We start from the raw sequence: 12381 nt of genomic DNA on the forward strand, positions 1-12381 counted from the left end.
TTTCAGGTCCAAAAAGTATTCGTTACTGGCTGGGAGTAACCTCCTCATATCCAACGTGACTGACGACGATTCTGGGACGTACACATGCATAGTCACCTACAAAAACATGAACAGCAGCGGCTCCGCAGAGCTGTCAGTGATGGGTGAGTACACGGCATGCGCCCGCTTTGCTTTTCCAACAACGTTTGCAGTTAGTCCCTTCTCCAGAACACCTGACTTCTCAAGATTCCCCATAAATGCAAACTGTGAGTCCCTTCCCTGCTTTGATTTTGATTTTTATTTAGTTGCACCCATGGAAACCAAATCCTGTAAATCTTTGAACGCCTCCCACCGTGCCCAGTAGCCTTGCTGTTACCGAGCATCTTCTGCTATCAGATGCTAAATGCTTTCTGTACGTGGTCCTTTCCCTTTATTTCTCTTTCCTGAAGCCTTATTTTTAGCATTCCAGTGGATGTCCCTGTTCACTATATCAAGCACAGTGGGTTGAAAATCAGATTGGTAGCTGGTTTTGTGGGTTTTGTTGTGGTATTTTTTGTTGTTTTTTTTTTTTTTTAACACCCTGAACAGTCAATAGGGTAAGAGAAGAAAATTCAATGTATCTTCTCATCAAATTAACAAAAGTCCAAGTTAAATTCCTGGAGCTCCTGTCTCGGCAGTGATTCTCTCAGGGTTCCCACTGTTAAATCTTCTGAAAGCGCCCCCCTAACAGAACCTGCTTTCCCCCACACTCTTTCCTCATGGCAAATATTAATGGAATCCAAAAAGTGTTTAAATCTAATTTCTACCTTTTTTTCTTTTTTCTTTATTTAAACTATTGAACAATAGCAGGGTACATTAGTGTTACTCAGTCAGATCTAAGGAACAACACTGTTAATACTTAGTCAAACAATAACATGTTTCAATGTGTTGTTCATTTTGCATTTTGGCTTTCATTAGTGAATAAAGCCCTAATTTGGATTATAGGATATTCAGTGCTTGTATAACAATATCCTTTTATCAAGCCATAATAAAATATAATAATTACTGGTGATGGAGGGTTCAGTTCTATTTCTTTAGTTACATTAAAGTCATACATTGTTTTACTGGTTAAAAATAAAACCGTGGCTTTCTGACTGTGGAAGTTCACATATTATGGAATTGGTTTTATTATAAGGAATCAAATCCTGTAAAGGCAGGTAAGAGTTTGGGCAGTATGCTTTATTTTCCTCACTTAAATATGTGGATTTCAACTCTAGCATGCAGCAGGTTGGCTGTGAAATAGAAATAAATTTCATGGGTATTTTTCCCCAGTAACAGATTGCAGGATCTATTGGCAAGAGCAACTGTGGTTTGGAGGATCGTGGCATAGATTATTGCATAGATCATTTCTGACTGTGCAGTTCCTGTGAAAATTAATAGGAGTTTTGCATCCAAGTCGTTTATGGACCTTTTAAAAAATTTATCCCTGTCTGCATTCTGTCGGCGCTGCATCTAGCTTTGGCTTCATCACACCCTCTGCTCTAAGTGTCATGTCGAAGTTAAAGGTACATGAATTTTCATCCCCGTTGAGACCTGCTTGCTGGCAAGATGACCCAAGTGTAGGGGTGAGTATAAGATGATGAAAATCTCCAAGACGAGATGACAGAGTGCCAGGGTAGTCCTAAGCATGGAACTAGACCAACACGAAGATGGAAGGTGCCACCGTTGCTGGCCCCTTGCAGTCTCAAGGGGAAACCAAAACTGCATTGCCATGGCACGATGTGACTGTACTCCCCTTGTGGGAGGGTGAAAGATTTCTTGGGTGAAGTTTCCGTTCACATATGGAATTCACAAATGCAGAACAAATGTGTGTGGGGGGGAGGAAGGAGTTGTAAGTTAGGCACAATATTAATGTCTGTTTCTTGTTTTCACATGTACATCACTCATTTGTGACTCTTACCTGAAAAAGAAACATGGTGTTCATGTATATTTGTATTAATAATGGAAAATGTTCCAAGGAAATGACATGACTAAGCTGGAGGGATGATGACAGCAGTCCCCTGATACCTGTCTTTCCAGAGCGATGTACCAGGGTTAGGAACTTGCTCGGAATGGGTTTGGTTGTTGAATCCATCCTTGCCAGTAGGAAGCCCTCAAATGCACAGAAGTTTCTCCTGTAATCATAATATCTCATAAACAGAGTAATTAATTGTTAGGATTATTTTCTTCTTTGGCTAGATACAGATGCAGATATTTCTGTGTGTTTCCTTAAGAGTTTGTGTGCTTGTTTATTTAACAAAGTGTAAATTGCCCATCGGTGTTGCGTTGTAAGACTCACATTTATTATTTTTTTGAATGTTGGTGTACTCTGTTAACGTATCTGTAGTGCAAAGGGGAATAAATGAGGTGTTTGCAGTCAGAGTGCAAAAGAATTTTAACAGTCCAATAATTATCTCCTCTGAAGCCTGAGCAGACAACATCAGATCAAAGTTACTTACATCACATGGTAGCAAGATTGATCTTTTAAATAATGAAGCTATTTGCAAGAAACAGAGTGCCTTTCACAATGGAGTTCCTGTGAGTTCTTCTAAAGAGCTAAAAATAGCCCCTTCTGTGTTGGACATAGGCCTGAAATTGCAAGAGGTGACTGGATTTGCAAAAAGAGACAATATATTTTGCGACGTTGAAATTTTGTATCGTGGCCTTTCGGCAATATTTTCACCCCATCTCCCTGCGTGATGAAAATGAAGAGGTGCGGTACAGCGTACCTGGTTACTATATAAATCATCAACGTGCTCGGGAGCTTGAGAGCTTAGTGTTTCAACAAATGTTTGAAGATGATGAAACGTGTTAACCAGTGTCAACTACAATTATTTTCTAAATATTGTCTAGCTTTCAGAAGTGTATTTTGGGCTTGCTCCCTTTTGGCCTCTGTGGGTTTTTATATAGCTTTTCTGTTTCATGCGGTGTTAAATGAGACTGAAAACTTGCTTAGCTGTTTTGGCATAGGATCCCCCCTGCCCGAACTCCCTGAATGTTCTGAAAGTGACATAAATCCAGAAAAAAAATTTCCATACCCTGTTACCTGCTTATGGGAGCTCACTCCAATTGCAGCCCGGGTAAATGCCTGGGGTTTCAGGTCCTGGGAAGGATGTAATTGTAGAAAACCAACTTTCTGTAGGTGATCGTAACTGAATTGATTGATTTGGTGATAGATTGTCACACGTTATTTCTTTTTCTTCCTGCTTAGTATTTGGGTTGTCCCTTAATTGCAGCAAAGAGCAAATTAGAATTGTACTGATAGCACAGGCAAGAGCATCGCGTCTTCCAAGAGCTGAGTTTTGTCCAATGCTATTTGCATAATAATGCATATATTTAGAATTAAAGTATCAATGCTTTTTAATCGGGCAGCTATTTTTAAACGGATCAAGATTGAGCTCATTTCCACCCAACCCTTAAAATGCCCTTTAAGGAAGAACAGAGAAACAGTTTTCCATTAGCATTGGGTCAGGTATGCTGGTTTGAGATACTTTTAGGTCACTGTCTAAAGTAAGAATAAGCAGTAGCAAAAAGCAAAAAAAAAAACCCAAACCAAAGCCCCCCCCCCCCAAACAAACTAAAAAACACAACCCTTTATCTGGAAGACTGTGTTTGCAGAAAAACACTGCTGCAAATTTTTACCGAGCATCTGTATGTATAAGCTCCAAATGACTCGACTGCAATTTGGAAGCATTTTTTTCCTATGCAAATGCCTTTTCTTAGGGAGTTTTTCATCCAAAGCGGTTTTAGCACTAGTTTTGGTTGCTGTTGTGGATGAAAAGCTACATGAAAGGTAAGGCCACGTGAGGAGCGATAATAAGCGCCGCGCATCTCGGGCAAATCAGTTTTACTTCTGACTCCATCACATCAATTCCTGTAGCAAAATGTTGGGGGTTTGGGGTTTTTTTCAGAGATCAAGGTCAGGGAAAGTGCTGAAGAAAGCAGGCGCAGATCACATCGTTGTGTGTGAATTGCTAAGGTAGCGAGTAGGCTTAAGAGGGAAGCCTGCATCACCGTAACGTGGCATGACACGGCAGCGAAAGTGTGACAAACGAGATGCCTTCGCACGCTGCCGCCACGCACGCCACCATAGCTGCTCTCCCACAAATGCCCCAGGCCTGAAAGATTTACAAAAGCACTTACCCTCTACCACTGATGTTAAACCCAGTGATGTACCCTGGTGGTAGATGATCACTGAAAAATAATTTCCAGAATAGGGGGTTTACCTGCTGTTAGAAACCTGTGGAGAAGCAGACAGGTATCGGCAGTGAATGGGCGCCATCTTGATGAGCCCAAGAAACATTGAGTAACCTCTGAGGGTCTGTTTCTTTGTCATCCCGTGCTGTGGGGAAGTTAATTTTACTCGTGTCTTGCTATCTTGTTGAAGAAAGCAAGCCCAGAAGAGGCTATTTAATTATCCTCTGCTCTGAGTTTCAAGTTCCTTATGGAACAGGGCGTATCTATATGGGAGCTGACGGGGCATAGCAGCACTGTAATCCATGATAAATCCTGGGATGGTTTGAGGCAAAAATGAGACAAATAAACATCAACCCTGATCTCTCCCCAAAGCAAAGGCTGCCTCTCTCCCATTCGTTTTGCTGATGAATTTTGATAGTGAAAAGTGTTTCCGTGCAAACGGCAACATTGATATCATCCATTATATTTCTTGTAGGTATAACTTTGAGTCCATGCCATGGCAACATAGGTGTCCCATCCCTACAGCTCCTCTCTCAAGTCAAGCAAAGTGTCCAATGTGTTGTTCCGACGCCCGTTTCCCGGAAGGCTGATGGAGCTTGTGGTACCTATTTCTCATTGAGATGAAAGAGGAAAATTAGCGGCATGGTCACCTGGAAATATGGAAGCCAGATATTTAGACCAGGCTTTGAGAAGAAGCTTTTTTTCAGGGTATCGATGTAGGGCAGGCAGCCCAGCCTCTGTTGGCAGTACTGGGTTTACCTGCTGGAATGGAACCAGGCTTTTGGAGATGAAGGTGATGGACTAGATGGGTCAATAGCTCCTTCTGTGCTCACTCCCCTTCATTTAGAGAATTACAAAAATGTTTTACCTAATCAATAGCCTTCAGTGCAGTGGTGGCTGGTTGTTTTTTTTTTGTTGTTTTTTTTTCTTCTTAATCCAGGAAAAATACCTTTGGAGAGTGTATCAAATGATTTTTTTAATGCAACTGAAGCTGAAATGTTTCCCTTTGAAACTGCTGTGTTGCTGATGGAGAGTGTGGCGTGGTGCTGAATGCAAGTAGAGACAGCAAAATGATGTCACAGGGGTACCCTGTAGCCCATCTCAAAACTATTCCCTTGAAGGATTTTTATTTTATTTTATTTTATTTTCTCTTAAGGACAGGTTTTTACTCCAAGTTCCTCCGTTTCTCTTGATCTTGGGTTTGTTTTGCCTTCTGGAGGGGTGCCCTTGCAAAGAGGAAAAGCATAAGGGTGGCAACAGTTTCAAAGGAGGGGGGGGGAGGGGCTGTCCTCACTGAGCCTGGTGTGTGAAGAGTATCTTATTAGTAGGACACTTGAAAACGGGGTACGGGGTGGCATCTGCCTGGCTAAATGCCCGGCACTTCTGCCGTTGTGCTGAGTCAGTGCAGAGTTTTGCAGAAATTTTTGCAGTTTTCCTTTTACGTGTGAACAAGCTTGACATTCTGGTGCTTTTTTATATATCTATATCTATCTCTATTTCTTAAATTACATAAAGCAGTTCAGCTAAGCAGTCCCAGCAGCACAACTGGCTTGTCCAGCACCCTCAATGAGTCAAGAAACTCATGTCACGACTGAGTGCCCTTGAGACGGACAAAATATTGGCATAGGGGTGAGTGGTGACATCACTGCTGAAAATTTAAAGCTGATTAAATTGGTTTTGCTTTTAAAACAGTATTAAATGAACCTGCGGAGCTTCCTGTTAGAGCGTGACCTTGGGGCCAAGGGATTTCCAGACTGATTTCGAGATTTGGCATTGTTTTATCAGGTGTGGGCATATTGAACACCAAGAAAATAGGATTTCAACAGGGTCTTGTGTGTGCCTGTGGTTTTATATAAAAAGACAGAAGATATGTATATATATATATTTGTGTGTGAGGGAGTCAAGATTGACTCAATGCTTTATGGGAAGAAGCATCCACATCTATATAATAATTATTAGGCATTTTATATATATAGATATAACATCTATATAATATATATATGGATAATATAACATCTAATAATAATTAATAGGCACATCTTATGCGGTACTTATTTACCACAAAGTTTCTTCCAGCTTACTTGATGCTTTTGATACAGTTGATGCAGCCTGATCATCGAGAACTTCCCTATAGGTTTGCGTATTTATTCCCCCCCCCCCCCCCCAGTCTGTTTGATGTCTTATTTTGCTTTTAGAGCAGTTTTAAGAATTTGTTCTGAGTGATTTTATTTTTTTTTATTTTTTCCTTGAATGGAGTCTGTGAATGATGAGGTGAATGCCTACTTGCAGGCAAGGGGGAGCTCATCGCGATAATGGTGTGCAATTGAAAGACAGTCAGCTAATTTTTATTGCCATGGATGGAATAGAAGCTGAGTGCCTAATTCAGACCATTCTGGAAATGTAATTCTTGTCAATGCATCACGAGTATCAAGCACTTATTCAGCACCTGACACTTGTAAAAAGCAGTTGAGTGAAACTCTTAATGTTGCCGTTTTCTGATAATGGTGTTTAAATTCAATCCTATTAAAAATAAATACACCTAACAAGCTCTGAAATACTGGTGCTCACTTGGTTGCCCATAAGAAAATTGCTGTGTCTGGGTATGATCTACAGGTTTATGTTTAAATATTCATGCAGAAACCCCTTTGAATCCAGAGGCAGATGAATGTTGGAGGCTTAACGATACCAGATCTCTGAATAATCTGCTTTTAAAACTTTTAATTTTGGGGATCAGCTTGCACGAGTTGCAGAGATATTCTGCCCAAGAGCTTTTAACGCGGACTCAGTGAAAAGTCTTTGAGGTAAAACCCAAACTGTGGTGGGTCAGTTTGACTTGCGGTGACTTTTTGGAACTGAAGTACCCATTTGAGGGTCTCCTTTGTAGGTCCAGCGCTTTTTTTCAAAATTTTACCACCGAATATCTCCTTTAAAATTGCATTGTACAGAAGGTCTTGGAACCGTGGTGGGATGTCAGGCTCTGGTGGAGGATGTGGGGCTTTTGCGCTGAAGGTGGTGGGAAGACCTTCAACTTCAGTGGTAGGACTGAGCCATAGGTGATGCCAGAAGACCTAGAGCTGCTCTTCCAGCAATTTTTAATGGATGTTGAGATTAAACCCCCACATATCTTCCGTATAAATCTCCTGGTTTTCAAAAGCACTAGCTTTATTACTTTATAATTGTGGAAGTGTTGCATAATGCTAGTTACTGCATTTTGATATTTATAGCTAACTATGAATCAAGTTTCTCTTTTCAGAGAGTTCAATGGGATAAGACAAAACACAATGAAACACAGGCAATATGTATATTTTCTGCCACTGTGCAGTTCCTTGGCCGTGGCATCTGCTTGTAGCATTCAGCTGCTTCTGTGAATATCTAATAACAAGGCTAGGAATCCTTCATAGTATGGTATAATAATTTATATATTAGCATGGTTTAGCACCCTGCTATTTCCAATACAGCGAGCATGTTGTATACTTTCTTAAAAAATGGAAAACGACAAGGAAAGAAGACACAAATGAAATGAGTTTCCCCATATTGCTGGCCAGGTTTGAGAAATAAAAACAACAGATGTCTGCATACATTTGAAACAGCGTGTTTAAAAAAAACAACACAACAGCCCACAAAACAAAAAAAACCAAAACAGTTGTTGTTTTTTGCGTTTAGAACTAAATGTTTTAGGCAGAAAGCTTCCTTGGAGAGAAGTGATTCCCAGTGCGTAACCTGACCGTTGGCTGTTCAGCTCTTTCTAGTCCGTTTCTTTGTCTCAATGGAGTGAAGAGCTGGGTTACTTCCAAGAATCATCTTTTCTCTCTCGTACTATAAATTGAGAACCATATGAATACATATTGTAAGGAGAGAAGGAGTTTCTTTTGCCCTTGGAGTGGTTTGCTGCAGGAGCGGTCTGCAAACTAGGACCATGCGCGGCAATCGGTTAGCTGAGGGGAATGTGCTCAAGCTTGTCTAGACAACAATTAACATGATGAGGCGTGTTTGCAGAGCACAGGGGAGTGGGAGACGGATGGCAGCCAAGGAAAGGTAACACCTTGTTGTTAATTGCTGGCAGTTAACCACCAATCAGGGATTGCCTAGTATGCAAGGCTTAGCTTCAAGAACCGATCTGTTTAAAACGCGCAGCTTCTGAAAGTCTATAAAACCTCGTGCTTCTGTACAATAAATTGACATTTGCTTGCATCAAGCTGCGTCCCGTCTCTTCATTCGCCGCAAATTGGTGACCCCGACGTGATGCGTTTAAGGATCTGACGTGAAGGGCTCTCGAATCGCCTGTCTGAGCGACATGCAGCGAATCCCACAGAACTTTGAATGATCTGCTGAAAGGAAGCAGGAGCCGGCCAGAAATCCCTCCGGAGTTGAGAGGTGAGCTGTGGGAAATCCGTAATGGGGAATCAGGCTTCGTCCCCAGAAAGAGACGTATATGGACTCATGAAGGGTCTTCTAGTCAGATCAGGGAGTCCGTGCCTCAGTTTCCTCAAATGGTGACCCCTATGGTGGTGTTCCGAAGCCTTGGAAGAATAAGGACGGAACCAGTCGATAAAAAAGACAGCTCGTGGAAGAGGGCTGTGTTCCGGAGGAGACGGCTTGGCTGTGAACGATCTTCTTGCTGTCTGGACCAGGCGGACAACCTAAACCCCGAGGATAACACCTGTATTCATCGAGACAGGTGAGCAGCCAAGAAACTTTAGAGACTTTGTAAGAATGAAAGTGTGTACATACAGCAGCCAATTGTATGATGCTGCCGCGGGGGGGAACTCCGTGTCAGGAATGCATTTAGCATCTTGGTGGCAAATTCTGACTACTCTTTGCCAAGTGTGGACTAATTCTACTAACGGTGCTAAACCAGAGGAAGCTGTAAATTCCACCGACAGCGCGACTCTTCTCAAGACACCGTCAGCGATGGCGATTCCGTCCACACCTCCTCTGCCCCCAAAGCTTCTGTCACTGATTGCAGTGACCCTCACAACACAGGGCCAAGCACGGGAACAGGACAACTCGGACAATGATTTTATTGACACTGATAAACCTTTTGATCCAGGTCCTATAGATCTGGAAAAGGAGCTAGACCTTTCCCCCACCCCCTTGTCTCTCCTGAGGCATTGATTGTATTTCTGGGGAGGGTGAAAGGGAGTCTGAGGGATTGGTGACAGGAATGCAAGTGGGAAACACTTCAGTGATGGGTTTTGGGAGTCGCTATGGCATGTTCAGTATTTTATCAGACAGATCAACCTCGAGAGTGGCAGCCTGTGCAATACGAGGCTGTTCAAGAGTTAAGCAAAGCAGTGGGGGAAGGGAGGATTCATAATGAGAGAACAACTAGGTATTGTGAAGGAGAATAGGAAAGATAAACATGGTTATCTAGTGTTTAATAGGTGTCTGCATGCTTGTAGAGATATATAGCATTGTAACTGCATGAATGATTTCTGCCCTGAGCCTGGTGGAGCATACAGCTGCGGTTTGTGTCCGGGCGCAGAGATGTAAATAGGGGCTTCTCTGTTATGGTAAAAGTGTTTCTCTTTGCATAAAAAAAGAGAGGGAATGAAGGGAATGACCCCAGAGGTATGTTCAGAGAAGGCATGCTATGTTTTGAACTTTTTGACTGAACCAGTTCTTGTTTGGTGTGCCCTTCCACCTATGTATAATGTTAATCCAAAAGAAGATGATACTGTTTACACTTTGAATGTCGATAATTGTCTTTCTGTAGATGCTAATGTAGTAGGAGGCTATGATGGGAACGTGTCGCAGCGGTTCTTCTCTTATCCAGAGTAACAGCAGGGAAAGCATTAAAGAGTGAAATCAGCTTCTTTGGTAGGCAGTTAAGAATGTGAGTCAAAATTGCCACTGCTTTCTGTTGTTGGTTCAAGGACATGGCTGTGAGGATTTTGATGGTATGTGCTGCGTGGATTTTAGGCGCCCCATTGCAGCAACATGTTATCAAAATCTGAGAAAATTCCAGTCTTTTTTGGCATTCATTCACTCAATTGGCAGTATTGTTTGTTTGCTATTGCCTTGGTTGCTGTCGTGTTTGCAAGGGCCCTGCAGAACATGGCAAACCTGGTACTAGCTGTTCAAAAACAAAAAGGGGAAATTGTAAAATTGTACGGAACAGAGACAGTGGGTTATTTTGACACTGATAATATGTCTCAGTTGGTTTTTTATTTCTTCTATTACTTATACCTTGTTTTTTCCTCGTTCGGTTCCAAAGGTTCTTTTTGTGCAACAGGAAGGGGGAGATGCAGGAGCGGTCTGCAAACTAGGACCATGCGCGGCAATCGGTTAGCTGAGGGGAATGTGCTCGAGCTTGTCTAGACAACAATTAACATGATGAGACATGTTTACAGAGCACAGGGGAGTGGGAGACGGATGGCAGCCAAGGAAAGGTAACACCTTGTTGTTAATTGCTGGCAGTTAACCACCAATCAGGGATTGCCTAGTATGCAAGGCTTAGCTTCAAGAACCAATCTGTTTAAAACGCGCAGCTTCTGAAAGTCTATAAAACCTCGTGCTTCTGTACAATAAATTGACATTTGCTTGCATCAAGCTGCGTCCCGTCTCTTCATTCGCCGCAGTTTGCGCTTTATTCCTAGGCTCGCCAGAGTACTTTCTGCAGCAAAGTACTTGAGAATGAAGTCACAGCCTGGTACTTGCAGAAGACGGTCAAAGTACATAATCTCTTTGCAAAGCACACTCATGACATTTAAAAATAAATACATTTGGTTCATGTATTACGATTCCTTTTAGTTGAAACACGTGTTGTATAGCCTTTAGGAACAGGGTGCGCAGGCAGTTAGCAAGCATGTGTAAGTGAGAGCAGATGCTGCTGTGGGGCCATGGGGTGGGCTGCGATTTCTCAGAGTCTCTTCCAGCCTAATTTTCATCATCCCTTTTATCATTACCTGAGTAGTTCTGTTGGTGGAGGGCAAATTTATTTTTTTTCCCCCTCTCTCTGAAACATCACCTCTTTAAAATCAGAGGTAAGGCAGAGTTTTGCAAGTAAGAGAAAAGCTGGCATCGCTGTGCTTACACGCTGTTGTAATTCCCTGCATGCTCCATGTATGACACAAGATGAGTGGAAGCATTCATGAGAGGTTTGGGGTTTTTTTTTTTGTTCCCTTTGCCTTCTGGCTCTGGTTTGATTATTGCTTATAAAAGGTCCTAACTGAAATGGACGGTGAACTGCACTTGGTTATGGTGTAGTTCCCATTCAGCTCTGTAGTTAACGCGAATTAATGCAGCTGTCAAAATTCAGTTATTAAAAAAGAAGGCAGGAGAGTGGCCAAGACTGAAAAATATCTGTGACTCAAACGTATCTAAGCGATATTCCCATAGCTTTTCCCAGTTTTGCTATTTTTCAGATTCTTAAAAGTGTTTTATGTTGCCTTCAGCGATACGCTTTCTGGGAAAGTATTTACAGCTCACGGTCGTGACGATCCGTTGAACCACTCGGCGCTTTGAGACAACTCAAATTCAGCAGGTGAAATATGTATATTCCGCTTGCGAGGGAGAGGATCTCAAAAGTCTTTTGAAGGAAATGGTTCTGATGAGTTTAACTAGAAAATATTGAGCAGAGTGTAGAACAGGCTTGCTATGAGGTGCCTGGGTTAATGTGTACATTTATTAGCTCAGACAAACAGTTCGCTATGCCGGGGAAGTAGCAAACTCAATTTAGACACTGGCTGCATCATCGTTCATAGGAACTGCATAAACAAGCTGGCACTGAATTTGCTCTGACTGCTAAATAATTGCAGCTTTTGAAAGAACAGGATTTCTTTTTTTCTTTTTTCTTTTTTTCTCGCTGCCCAAGGGAGATGTTCAACACCAGCACAAGTTCTTTCTCATAAGTATATTTAGATATATAGTTAGACAGTTAACAGAAAATTACTCGTGGTGTTCTTGTAATTCTGGATCTTATTGAAAAGTCAGTTTTCTAGCATGGTCCTGGACTCTGAAAAAGCTGCTGGAGTTCTCCAGTGGAGAATGGATGCAGCCAGGCAACACACAGTGATGGGATTTATTAGACGTGCACACAGGCACTTAGGATTTCTGTGACATCCCAACTTCACCCAGTATTAGCCCCAGAAGTAGAGTGACATTGAGGACACCGAGCACATCACCCCAGCCAAGCTTGCTTCGTTCTCGCCATGGCAGCAACTACAGGTTATTTGAAACAACCAC

General features: G+C 42.1%; 1 protein-coding gene across 1 annotated transcript in view; it reads left to right on the top strand.

The window, feature by feature from the left end:
• LOC121080429 (netrin receptor DCC-like) overlaps nt 1–12381 on the top strand; it is a 137565-nt gene that overhangs the window by 78421 nt on the left and 46763 nt on the right. Inside the window, exon 5 of the mRNA XM_040578448.1 lies at nt 7–143. Coding sequence (XP_040434382.1) covers nt 7–143 — 137 coding nt within the window. The remainder of the gene's footprint in view (nt 1–6; nt 144–12381) is intronic.

Source organism: Falco naumanni, chromosome W (genome assembly GCF_017639655.2).
Source record: "Falco naumanni isolate bFalNau1 chromosome W, bFalNau1.pat, whole genome shotgun sequence".
In the NCBI taxonomy this organism is placed as follows: Eukaryota; Metazoa; Chordata; class Aves; order Falconiformes; family Falconidae; genus Falco; species Falco naumanni.